At 53.5% G+C, this 13,774-nt stretch overlaps 1 protein-coding gene across 1 annotated transcript in view; it reads left to right on the top strand.

Moving 5' to 3' along the window:
- Nucleotides 1-13,774, top strand: part of Cdh4 (cadherin 4) — a 474,888-nt gene that overhangs the window by 423,167 nt on the left and 37,947 nt on the right. The window contains exon 7 of the mRNA XM_051185090.1: nt 10,857-11,029. Within this exon, the coding sequence (XP_051041047.1) occupies nt 10,857-11,029 (173 nt within the window). The remainder of the gene's footprint in view (nt 1-10,856; nt 11,030-13,774) is intronic.

The following is a 13,774-nucleotide window of genomic DNA, read 5'->3' as shown; positions in this document are numbered from 1 at the left end:
CAACCGTGGGACATTAGCCTGGCACCTCCCTCCTCCCCAGACCCCAGGCAGAGGCCAGGATGTGGCCTCCCTTCCTGTAGCACAGTCCCTGGGCCCTGGGCTTGTCTGCAATGTTTTCTCCTCCACCAGTAAATTACAATAATGGAAGGGTCTTTGTAGGAGAAAGGAAATTAGTCATCATTCTCTGGGAAGATGGGCTAATGAGAGGTTTCGGATGTGCGTCCTAATGGGAAACAAATGGGGAAAGATTAAATATTGACTAAGCTGTCGGGGGCGTTAACGGCGCAGTTCATTTGGGGACACTCAGAAGTACCCTGGGGTCCCTGTGTGTCTAGGTGTCTGTGTGTCTGTCTGCGTCTATGTGTATCTGTGTTTCTGAGTGTACATCTGTCTGTGTCTAGGTGTTTGTGTCTATATGTGTGTGTGTCTATGTCTGTATGTATGTGAGCCTATGCATGTGTGTCTGTGTGTCCAGGTGTTTGTGCCTATGTGTGTATCTGTTTGTATGTGAGCTTATGCATGTGTGTGTGTATCTGCGTGTCTAGGTGTTTGTGTCTCTATGTGTGTGTATCTGTGTGTGTCTATGTCTGTATGTGAGCCTATGCATGTGTGTCTGTGTGTCCAGGTGTTTGTGCCTATGTGTGTATGTATCTGTTTGTATGTGATCTTATGCGTGTGTGTGCGCGCATGAGTATCTGTGTGTCTAGGTGCTTGTGTCTATATGTGTGTGTGTATATCTGTGTGTGTCTATGTCTGTATGTGAGCCTATGCATGTGTGTCTGTGTGTCCAGGTGTTTGTGTCTATGTATGTGTGTGTGTGTATTTGTGCATGTCTATGTCTGTTTCTACGCAATTTTGCCACACATGTGACTCTGTGACCTCTGCCATCAAGACACAAAAACCTATGGTGATGTAAACGTCAACTCTTCTTCCTGACAGACCCCATCAGAGGACTCCTCCTTTTGTAGACACCCTTTCCCCACCCCACACCTGCCCATCCCTCACCCTGGCAAGCTCTGTCCTGTTCTCTCTGTATCTTTGTATGGATGGAACCTCGGGATCTCTGGGCTGGCATTTTCACTCAGCACCAGGCTCTGGAGGTTCATCCAGGCCATCACAGAGGTATAAGCAACAGACATGCCGCTGTTTGCTAGCTGGCCACCCTCTGAGAAGCGCCACGGTGATTTCCAGCTTGGGACCACAACAAGCGAAGTTGCTAAGAGGAAACGTGTATGCTGCGGAGGTTTCTTGTCCTGCCAGGCCCCACAGTTGTTTCTGCACACAAAGACTTATATTAATTATTAAACTGTTGGCCAATGACTAGGGCTTCTTACTGGCTAACTCTCTCTTATTAACCCATTGCTATTAATCTAAGTATTTCCACATGGTCTTGGTTTACTGGAGAATGCCTGGACCTTTAGCGGCTACATGGTGTCTCTCCATGGTCTCCCTCTGCCTACCTTTCCCAGCATCTCTTGTCCCATCCATCTTCCTGCCTCTATTGGCCAAACCGTGGTTTATTCATCAACTAATAAGAGAAACATATATACAGAAGGGCATCCCCTATCACACATAAGTAGAATGCTTGAGAACACACAGCTTCGTTTCTCTGCGATAAAGGACCATGGATGCGGTTTCATCTCAGACAGTGCAGTGGCTGCTGTCTCCAAGACAAAAATCCCTGAGACAATCAGTCACCTTATATGAAGGGAAGGTTTGTTTGGGTTCACCATTTCAGGACCAATGTTTGGCTGGCCCCCAGGCTACAGTGAGGCTGAGAAGTCACATCAGAGAGCATGGCAGAGGAATGCCGCTCGCCTCACAGCAGCTGGGAACAGAGGTCAGGCAGAAGAAGCAGCCAAAAACAAAACACACCCTCAAACACACCCCAGCGGCACAGTTCCTCCAGCCAGACCCCACCTCTGGTTCCAGCCACCAATACTAATAACAAAGCCTTCCAGCCGGGAGCTCCCCAGGGAATGGATCTGCTGGGTGGGTCAAAACCTTTCCAATCTGATGGCCTCTCAATGATCAGATCTGCCTTCTGGGGATCAAGCCTTCATAGCAAACCACAGTGAGGTATCACCACCTTCCAACTGCACCCCAATGCTGAGGACCTGCCCTTTAACATTTGGATCCAGGTATAGCATTTTGTGAGTAGTGGGCAACTTGGTAAGACACTTCCACGCCCTTCCTCAAGGAGCCGCCCGGCCTGTGCCATGCCTGCCGTGTTGAGCGGCAAGGCACCTCTGCGTCCTCACCCCCTCACCCACCCCTGCACTCAGCTGTGGGGGGGGGGGGGGAACGCAGTGATATTCACCACGGTCTGAGAGCATTTTCCCTAATGACAAGTGACATGCGGCATCTTGTCCCGTGTCTCCCACCATCTGTGCACCCTCTGCGGTGACCGCTCATGTCTCTGTCAGCTTCCTAATTAGAATGTTCTCAGAGGTGCATTGAGAACCCCTCTCCCATACTGCCCACAGTCCCTTGCCTGCGTGCAGCTTGCACATCCTCCCCGCTGCTTTGTGGCTTGTTTTCCCAGGTCTTTGGTGAGCAGAGTCCTGACTCTTGATGAAGTCTTCCCTTAAGAACAGGTATTGCAAGAATGCCCCACCCACCACCACCACCACCACCCCCCGCCGGGCTCTGGCTCCTGAAGCTCTTCCCATGCTGTCCTGTAAGAGCTTTGTGGGTTCACACTATTCTCCAGGTCCTTCATTCATGCTGAGTCAATTTTCATATAAGGCGAGAGCTCATGTCTAGGTTCCTTTTTGTTTCTGCCCATGGCTGTTTTGCTCATCGCTCCCAGCACTACCCGTCCAAACTCCAAAATCCATAGTTCATGTGCCAGCTGTCACGTGGGTGGGGAGTTGTCACTGAGTTCCCATGCTGTTCCTTCCGTTTTCGTATCTGTCCCATTGACGCCGCTACTGTGGTAGCTGTAGTTGTGGGTGGTGGGGTGGACAGTGTCTGGTTTTTCTCCCCTTCCCTCAACAGTGTATCCGGGGGTGGGGTAATACACCGCAGCCCACGCTGCACATACACATCTGTGCAGAGCCCAGGGCCTGTGCTTACCGTCTCTGCTGCCGTGCAAACACCGTGTGGCCTTGGTGTGGCCCAGAGCAAGCTTTCCTTCTTTCGTGATGGCAAAATGAGAATGTAACTACTCACTTTGTGGTCCAGGGGATGAGGTAGGAGCGTTCACATGAGGCTCTGAGGTTGAGTCATTAGCAGATAGTGACTTAGCACACTGATGTTCATTCTTACTCAGGGTACTAGTCCGTTTTCCAAGCTTCACCACGTCGATTGTGCTGGATTTATCCTCTTCTCAGTAGTCCTTCCGGCGCCCACGTCAGGCACCCTTGTCCCTTGTCACCCAATGGGCTGCTCCGTGTCCTCTTCTTCCCCATCAGATGTGAGCCTTTCTGAAGGTGCGAGCTCCCCACCACTGGGAGTGAGTAACAGCGGCATCCAGGCCTGGGGTGTGTGCGTGCGCGCGCGCGCGTGTGTGTGTGTGCGTGTGCGTGTGTGCGTGTGTATGTGTGTGCGTGTGTATGTGTGTGCGTGTGTGTGTGCGTGTGTGTGCATGGGAACAGCAGCATCCAGGCCTCTGTGTGTGTGTGCGTGTATATGTGTGTGCGTGTGTGTGCGTGTGTGTGCGCGTGTGTGTGCGTGCATGCGTGTGTGTGCGTGCATGCGTGTGTGCGTGCGTGTGTATGTGTGTGCGTGTGTGTGTGCGTGTGTGTGTGCGTGTGTGTGCGTGTGTGTGTGCATGGGAACAGCAGCATCCAGGCCTGTGTGTGTGTGCGTGTATATGTGTGTGCGCGTGTGTGCGTGTGTGTGCGTGTGTGTGCGTGCATGCGTGCGTGTGTGTGCGTGCATGCGTGTGTGTGCGTGTGTGTGTGTGTGTGTGCGTGCATGGGAACAGCAGCATCCAGGCCTGGGGGGTGGGGTGCTCTGCCTTCCTCACTGCTGTGGCAAAGTCACTTAAGGAAGAAAGGGCTGCCTTGACTCACAGCTTGAGGTTCAGTCCGTCATTACGAGGAAGGCATGTGGAGGGGGCTCTGTCATGGCAAGGGCATGCAGCAAGTTCCCCTCTGAAACAGGAGACAGAGACCAGAAAGGAAGCAGGGTGAGAAGGGGTCTCTGACTATAAAACCTCATGGTCTCCCCCTGTGTGACTCACGTCCCCCCAATAGGCTCCACCTCCAGAAGCTTCCACAACCTCTCAAATTAGCACCACCCAGTAGGGACCAAGTGTCACAACACAGGAGACTCTGAGGGACAGTTTACACTCAGACTGTGACAGAGCACACTAGATTTCAGGGTCTCACCATGGCCTGGGGGGCAGTTCACACTCACACCATGGCCTGGGGGGAGCAGTTCACACTCACACCATGGCCTGGGGGGAACAGTTCACACTCACACCATGGCCTGGGGGGGCGTTCACCTCACCCTGGCCTGGGGGGAGCAGTTCCCCCCATGGCCTGGGGGGCAGTTCACACTCACACCATGGCCGGGGGGAGCAGTTCACACTCACACCATGGCAGATCACACAGTAGGGTTCAGTCTGACCCAGGACAGCACCCTGTTAACCGGGCCGCTTTCCACAGAATCGCCCTGGCCACACGCCCATCTCCTTTATTTTCTTTTTTTTTTAAGTATGTATATATGTGCGATATGGGTGTGATCATATGCATGTGTTTGTGTGTTCCTGTACATGTGTGCAGATGTGTACATGCTGAAGTATGACTGTGGCAATCAGAGGACACCCTCGGGTGCCAGTCCTCACCTTCTACCTTTGCAAAGCAAAGTCTTCCTCTGTGTTTACCAGGGTAGCTATGCCACGATATGGGGATTCATTCCCCTGTCTCCACTTCCATCTCCCCATGGGGGCTACCAGGATTACAAATGTGAGCATTACTGCATCTGACTTTTACGTAGACCTGGGGATTCAAGCTTCACCCACTGTGCCATCTCTCCAGTCTCTTTCTCCCTTCTAGAGCGTTCACCACGAATGGCTGCCACACTTCTGGCCAGAAAGCCCACAGCCAGCTTGAAGCATCATTTCTCAAACTGCCCAAGCAAAGATGCCTCTTGACCTCCCGGTCACACCTTGACCTCTTGTACCAGTGTGGAGACCACACTGTAAATTCTGATGTTGATGTCACTTAGAGAAAAATATTAAGTAGCAGAAGAATCTACGAGTTGGGGGTGCAGTGAAAGAAACCCTTGTCTGTAGAAGGCAGGGCTCCGGCTTGGATAGATTATTCTATTAGCAAGCCCCTGTGTTTATTTATTTCATTTCTGCGCCGGTGGAAGTCCCCCTAGATTAATGCCATGGCCTGATGCACAGATGGCACCAGATACTTGAAAGCCATCTGAATATTAAGAATTTAAATCTTTAGCCTCAGTGATTTGAGCAGAAAGCCAATTATGGGGCTGAATTAGTTTTCAAATTAAACTGCAATTTAAGGCTTGTGAAATTAATCCTTTAAGGCGTATGGCAGCATGGTACATGGGTTCCAAGGGAGAGCAGTGCCGGGAGTCCTCGGCGCTCTCCAGGGCTTGCCAGTTTAGGGGAGAGATGTCACCACCCCCAGGTAAGAGGCTGGCCACCCCTGAGCCCAGAGAAAAGATGGCTGGCTCAGCTCTGCTCACCAGGAACATCAGCATTCTTCCTCAAGGAGGCCTCCTCCAGGGAAAGCTCTGGAAAAATGACTCCCTTCTCATTCTCTGCCTGGCACCCAGGTCTACACAGATGTGACCCAGGCAGGTGTCACCCATTCAGTACATGGCTGCGGGGTGGAGGGTGACTACCAGCCCTGCCGTTCCGCTGGGAGAGTGGCTTTGCAGTGAGGCAAACTCTGATAAGGGACTGTGAGATCACAGACATCCATGCGGCCTCAGACTTCACCCAGTGAGACGAGGCAGGGTCAGCAGGGGACGGTGTGCACCATCTCACCTGATCACAGCACAGGAGGGGCATGGCTTCGCTGGCTCTGTGGTATCACTGGAACGGCATTGAACTCAGAACCCAGCTCCACCTTCTGCAGACCAAGACATGAGGCACCTTCAGCTCCAGCTTCCAAAAGAACCGGGGAGAGACGCCACCGCCATGGCAAGCAGCAAGTCGCGGCAGGGCACGGCTGGGTTCAGATCCGGGACCGGGAATGGCCCTTCAGAGCTGCAAGCCCAGCCTGGCTTCCGAAGCCATCCAGGCCACCCAGACACATGTCACTCAGTGGTCATGGCCTCCTGTGCTGTGATTTGTCCCCACAGTCTATCGAGCCCCACCCAGTCTACTGTACACTCCCTCTAAAGAATGGGTACGAGGTTGGACCCCCAGACTCAGGCCCACACAGAACCTCAGAGCAGCACAGCCTACTTGAGATCAGAGGGTTGGCTCTGCAAACATTGCCAGTCAGGGCAAATCCAACATGGGAAGGGGAAGAAACACAAGACACCCCAGTGAGGACAGGCAGAGGTTGGAGGGGTGTGGCCTTAAGCCAAAGACCCCTGACCAGGCGACCATCTCCAGCAAATGAAAAGCTTCTGGGGCCTCAGAAAATAGAGCGACCTCCCTATCCCATAACACTGGACGGGCTCAGCATGTGGCAGTAAACACCCATCAGGGACACTTTGCTACAGTCATCCCAGGAGACAAGCAGAGACCTCTCCTGGGAAAGCACTGGAAATCCAACGCTTCCTCCTCCTCCTCTGGAACTTTCCAATCAACAGACCTCCATCCGAGCATCGCTAGGCTCTGTTTGAGAAATGCCCAGGACACAATTGGCAAACTCAGAGTTCCCTGGCCTTCCCACCGAACCTGGAAGGTAGGAAGGTCCCCAGCAGGTTAGGTGTGCTCTGCTGCAAGTGTGGCTGGTCAGCCTGGACTCCTCAGCCCTCCGGGTCCTATCCTTGCTGATCCTGTGTCACTAGGCAAAGCATTTCTAATCATAGCTTCTTGGGCCCAGTGGAGCCACTCCAAATTTAAAAATTACAGGATAAGGCAAGCCAGTGCCTGGACTCTGGAGCCCTATCGATGACACTGGCTGACCACTGGCCCTCTCCCCAAGCCAGAGCTGGGCCCTTAGCAAGAATGGCAGAGGGCTGCCAATGAATGTGGGGCATTCTTTGGGTCCCCACTCTCTCAAGACATCTCTCACATACCAGCTGAGTAAAACCCAGGCACCCTCCCTCCCTTACAGGATCCAGGCACCGTACTCAGCACTCGGCCTGCAAATAAATGCAAGCAAAAGTCAGGAGTCTGGAGAAAAATGTGTCCTACCTATGGTCCTCCAGGCCACTGGCAGCAGCCATAACTCAGGACATGGCCTCCTGGCACACGCCAAGGCCGTGCATCTGTCTATGGGATTCAAGGGTCCTGCATAGCAATAAATTCGCCCACGTCCCTGCTGAGACCAGTAAATCCAGCGCACTGAAAGCTCTGTAACGCGGTTGTGCAGAACTCAATGCACTCCGCTGTGGAAGCCAGGAAACGCCACTCTGGGAAGGGTCATTGTGACATTCATACTCCAGCTCCAAGATTCAGGAGACTGTTTTTGTGGACCCGGTCACTCTGGAGACATGAGACAGCCACGGGCCAGTCAGCAGCAAGCTCTTCTCTGGGCTAAGTCACCAGGCACCGCTGTGTCACCCCAACCCCGCATCCCGAATTCAAGCCCTCTGGTGGTAATGATGTCCTATGGGTGCCTGGAGAGATGCCCGCTTTGAGATGCCGATGCAACCAGCTACTGCTCCCGGGACTTGTGGGCCCTTCTCCGTGTTGTGGTGTCTATGGGGGAATGTTTATAAGAGAAAGCCTGTTTGCAAAGCCCTGAGTAAGGGCTTTGAGTCTGCTTCTCCACACACCTTTGTTGGTAGCAGACATGGGTCTCTGCATGTAAGTTATGCTCACAACCTGGCCATGAGGCAACGCAGACCCAGCCCCCTGTGGTGAAATGGTATCTCCGTCCCCTACCCACCCCTGCAGCCAACGCCCAGTCTGTGCCCGGGTCTCCCTGCTGAAGTCTCCTCCACCACCTTCTTGCATGTGGCTTTACTGCATGGCCCTCGGCTCCATGGTTCTCAGATGACCACACTTTACCTCCTGGCCTCCGTGGCCAAACCTTCCACAGTCCCCAGAGGGGACTTGAGAGGTGGCTGCACTCTAGCTCTGCACTGTCCTTCTGTCTGGCTGCTCGTGTGCCCTGCGATGATCACTTTTACTCCTTTGCACCCTGCTCCTTGCGGTTTGAGTGGATGGACGTGAGGAATGCAGGACAGTTGTGTAGGGGCTCCGAACACAGCTGTGGGAGGCAGAGGCAGAGGAGGGCCCAGGAATGAGGGGAGGGGTCATTAATGGTCCAGTAGATGAAGGCAGAAGAGAAGCCACCCAGCACAGAGAGAGTTCTGACCCTGTGCAGGACACCCAGAAAACAGTGGACAGCATCGGTCAGAGGGAGGGAGGAAGTAGCAGACACAAGGACAGACACCCAGAAGTCACATGACGTCAGACGGCAGGGTTCAACAATGGGTGCTGGGCGAGGTGTGAGATGTGGGCTCCATCTCTGGTCGCCTCTGTGGGAGGAAGCTCTTGTGTGGGAGCACACTGGGAGGAAGGGTTGAGAGAGCCGAGAAGGGGGAGTTAGAGCGAGCGAGCATGCCGAGTCAGCCCAGGCTTACATGAGGTGAATAATGGCAAGGCTGCCCTCAGACTATCAGACACCCTCAGGGCCTGCTGAGGGGACAACACAGGGGCCGCTGCAGTTTACAATGTCTCTTGGAAACACAATGGAGGCCTCGTCCACAGCCAGGGCTGCTTTTTCCCGGCTTCAGAGTGGAGACCATCCTCCTCCTCCCTCTCCTCTCTGCACCTTTCAAGAGAAAGAAAAACTAACCCTGCTGGGCCCTTGCCCAGGGGCTGGGGATGTTCCTGGGTCGTTTCCATGGCAACCCATGGACTTACTTCTTCCTTTTGGCTCAACCTGTTCAGGCCTGGAGTATTCTCACCTCACCCTAAGGCTAGCCACGAACACAGCAAGGTCTCACGATTTCCGAACTGTCCAGGCTCTAGAAAAGCCCCTGCTTCCTCGGCAACTCCAGTGCCCACCCCCTGCTCTGCTGGCCTTTCCCCCCCATCCCATTCTCTACCCCTCCCTCCTCCCCCCCATCTCCCTCCTTCTCTCCCTCCATCTCTTCCTCTCCTTCTTTCCACCCGTCACACACACATTTTATCTTCTGACGCCCTCACTCTTAGAAGGACTAAAGAAAATCACCAGAGCTTGCCTGGCATTACCACACTCCTGCAGCCGTTACGGGTTGTGTGGTCATGGGTACCAGTCTCTCTCCTCTGTGTCACACATCGATCCAGTGTTGGTCTCCGGGGACCCAGTGTAGAAACTTGTTTCCCATTTCACCACACACCATGCTACCAGCATCTGCAGGCTTTTCTATTCATTGCAGGTTTGTGCAACCTGTACTCTGTTGTGAGTTCACTAAGCAAACCCCTTCCCCTGCCCTCCTGGACACAAGCTTCACGACTTGAGCGTACATCTTCCAGCTAACTGTTACTCTGAGATCATTGCTGATTCACACCCAGCACATCGTATGAGCCACACAGAGCTCTTCCCCCCCCCCACCCCGGGAACTTCCCTTCTCTGGCCTGGGTCCACACCCTCTCCTATCCCAACTCCTTCTCTCAGAGAGGCCTTTCCTGCCTCCTCTACAGGCCATGTTTTTGCCATTTTATTTTGTGAGATAGTCTTACCGTGCAGCCCAGGGTGGTCTAGGACCTGGCCAATCTCAAATTTGTGACAACTCTCCAGCCTCAGCCCCCAGGGTGCTGAGATCACAGACGTGGGCCACTGTGGATGGCCACAGTCTACCTTGCTCAGTTAATCCATGTCTCTTTCCATGAATATGGGCTCCCTTCTTCTCTAGGAAACACTGTTAATTTTCAGCTCAACGTCTCTGCCTGTCTGTGTTGCCTTTCTCGGTAATAGGGAAGAGAAGGGATGACATTTTTCTGGCTGACCTCACCCACAAAACTAAGCACATGGCAGGATGCCTGCCTGGCATGCCAAGTGTCCAGTCAGTAAGTGTAGAGTGGCTCTTCTCAGTCACACAATGGATTAGTATTCAGCCATAAAAAGGAATGAGGCTCAAAAACTCTAGGTCCAGTGAAAGAAGCCAGACACAAAAGACCACAGATTGTGTAACGTCATTTACATGGAGTGCCTGGAATAAGAAATCTGGGGAAACAGAAAGGAGACAGGAGGCTGGGGCGGCTGGGAGAATGGACAGAGGAACAGGTGCTCTAGGGCAAGCATTGCCTTCTGCAATTAGGTGGTGGAGATAGTTACGTTTGGTTTCATGAGGGTACCAAAACCTCAGGCTTGTCTTTTCAAGGGCAAACTTTATGTGTGTGGTTTATATGTCAATAACAGCATCTTTATGGAATCCCTCCGGTTATATCCCACCAGCAAGGCTTCGTCCAGGATCCTCAGGTCCTCAGTAAGCAGCCTCGCATGTGGACTTACTCTCCACCAGCCTCAGGCCCTGCGGTCAGGCCTAGTGTGCTACCAGCTCCCCCAGTCCTGCCCCGCCCTCTGCAGGATGAAGAAAAGTTCAGAACAAAGTCAGGGAAACCGAGAGCTCAGGGGGCCCCTCTCAGGTGCTGTGGGATGGGTGGGGAGGTTTGCTCTTGAGCGATCTCAGACCTCCCCATGGAGAAAGATGCTACAGGCATACCCTGCTGCATCAATGGCCCTGGGATTGACTGGAGATGTCTGTCTACCCTGGGTGTCTGGGGAGCAAACTGTCCCCATCTGACCTAATGTCTGTTCCAGGTACATACGTGATGACTGTCACAGCCAACGACGCCGATGACAGCACTACAGCCAACGGCATGGTGAGGTACCGGATCGTCACCCAGACACCCCAGAGCCCCTCCCAGAACATGTTCACCATCAACAGTGAAACGGGGGACATCGTGACGGTGGCAGCAGGCCTGGACCGGGAGGTGAGATGGGCTGGGGCCACACGGGAGCTGTGGTTCAAATGCAGGGTTAGGAATGGGGATCCTCCTGCCTAGGCTGGTGGGATACAGACCAAACTCGGCACTCACCTCACTGCCCTGGACAAGTCACCGGCTGACACCCTGTGAAATCCCCAGAGTGGTCGGTCACACAGCAGGGACTCAGAAAAGCTGGCATAAACTCCAAGTGTCCCAGGTCCCTGTCACACTGTACTCCACATCTGGGATCCTTGGAAGCTGCCTCCCTGAGCTGGCCCAGACATGCTCAACCACAAGTGAATAGCTGTGTACCCTCCGGGACACAACAGGCACAAGAGAGTGTTCCTGGACACCAGGCCCTGCCTGGATCATCAGACACATGGTCTGCGACCTGGGGTGTGTGTGAAAAGGCAGGCCAGCTGAAGCCTACCAGTAGTAGAACTGACCGCCTGTTCCTGTCCAGCCCACTTCCAGGGTCCAGGATCTATAGCCAGCCCCTCACTCAGGACAGTGTTATCTGCCCTCACCACAGTCAGGCTTCCTGTGACGGCAGAGGCTGGCCACACTACAGATGTAAAGTACTCACTGGGGGCCAGGAGGAGGGGGAGCCCGCTGAGCATAGAGGCACCCACAGCCCTGGGGCTCCTTTGTAGAAGTGTGGCTGCAGCTTTCCAGCTTGGAGGCCTGGCTGTCCCAGTTTCAAGCTCCACAGCCTCATCTCTGGCTCTGCAGGGACTTCACTACAACCCCGGGCTACTCAGCTACAACTAGGGGCTCATGGTGATAAGATTTGAAAACAAGCTGGCAACAAAATAGCAAGTCTCCTCCCTAGGAGTGGGGCGGGGAACCTGGGACCTTCAATTCCCATCTTGGCTCTAAAACTCAGAGCCCTATGGAAAATTCAAACTATCCTGACCATCTAAGTTATAAGAGGCAATGCACAGGATGGTACTTGGACAGTGACCCTTTGTAGCTATGTGGTGTGGAAGGAAGGGATAATGGCTGTGAAGACAGTGTGGGTTGAACTCAGCTGAGGTGTGGTCTTCACTGGCTGTGTGACCGCAAGCTTGTAAGAGGGCACTGAGCCGGTTCACAGCACCTTCTTCTGCAAAGGTATGACAGCGCTGGCCTGTGGGCTCTAAAGGTCAAAGATGTGTGTGTGTGTGTGTGTGTGTGTGTGTGTGTGTGTGTGTGTGTGTGTGCACGTGCGTGCACATGCATACATATGTGCATGTGTGCCTGTGTGTCTGTGTACATGTGTATTGTGTGTATGTACATGTGCATGTGTGTGTACACACGTGTATGTGTATATGCCTGAAGGTGCTATCTGCTCGCTTCTAGAGAAGGCCTCTGCCTCACACAGACACCTCATGGCACATTTGCTAAACTGTCCCCAGGCATTTGTGAACTGGAGAAGGGGGGAGTGGCAACTATTAGCATAGGACACTACCAGAGCCAAGGCATGGCCTGGCCCAAGAAGCTATCTGGTGCCACAGAAGCTTCGGGCTATGTGGCAAGTCTCAGATGGTCATTTCTCCACCACACCCACCACGCGCTCCGGCTAGACATGAACACAGCCATATCTGAATGACCACATCAAGGCTCCACGTCTCCTCTCTCTTGTAAAGACCTCCTGTCCTCCACCATGCAACAGGTAGTCTTTTGGGAGGGTACCATGGACAGGTCCCTTCTGGCCCTCCTCCTGCTCAAGATAGAGAGCCAACCCACAAGCATTGATTGCATGCATCTAATTAGGAGAGCTGTATGAAGTGCTGCTGCATGATTAAATGTCAGGAGAAACTCAGAAGAGGTACTAAGGGCTCAAGTGCCTGCCCCACCTGCTAACCCTGCTCATCTTCCTGCGTCCCCTAATTAGAATACTTACGGCCTAATAAGAAGATTGAGCGCCACTCTTGGCTGCTCTGAAGGTGAGAGCCATGCTTGGGAGGCAGCAGAGGGCTTGATTGCGGGGTTTCATGATTAGCATCCAGCCACGCCGCACTCACACGCCTATGCCCACGCCACACTCACACGCCCACGCTGTCCTTCCCAAGGGCTGATTTCACTGCGATGGCTGCCACCCAATTCAGGGCCCACCGCGTGTGACCATCACCTTCCTCTGTCTCAAAAAATTTCTCCCCGACATGGTGGGCCTGGTTATTTACGCCCGGGTTGGAAAAGATCCTGAGGGAAGCCGAGCCAGCTCACCCCCAAACTTACTTAAACCCCTGCAACACTCTTCTCAGATTGAAAGAGCTCTGTTCCCTCAAAAACAAAACAAAAACAGAGGAGAGAGTGAAGGAAGACAGCCCAGAGCAAACCCCTCAGGGATGCTGTCAGCCTTCCTGGTCTCTGCTTTCCACCTGCCAGATGTCTCCTGACATGGCAGCCACGGGCCCTTGTCCCCCCCCCCAGGACTCATGGGGTGCAGCTCCCAGGGTTCCAACCACACTGTGCTATGGGGTCCATGCAGAAACAAACTCTGTGGTCACGTCTATTGATTTTTTTCTTATCACAAAAGCTACTTCTCTTTGGTAGAAGAAGGAAATAGGAGGCCCCCTCCCACAATATGGTGTGGACGGCATGCTCGGAAGCAGGCCGTGGCCCTCCCAGAGCCTCGTGTGTGTGACTGTCCCCTGTGGTCCTGAAAATGATCCTTGAAGGCATGGTCTTACTATGCTGAAAGGCTCTTTCAACTTTCCCCCACACACCAGGGTCTGTCCTCCGCCTTCACAGACTCCCGGGTGCCTC

The sequence above is a fragment of the Phodopus roborovskii genome, unplaced genomic scaffold (assembly GCF_943737965.1).
Source record: "Phodopus roborovskii unplaced genomic scaffold, PHOROB, whole genome shotgun sequence".
NCBI lineage: Eukaryota > Metazoa > Chordata > Mammalia > Rodentia > Cricetidae > Phodopus > Phodopus roborovskii.
This window is presented reverse-complemented; position numbering and strand designations above follow the sequence as displayed.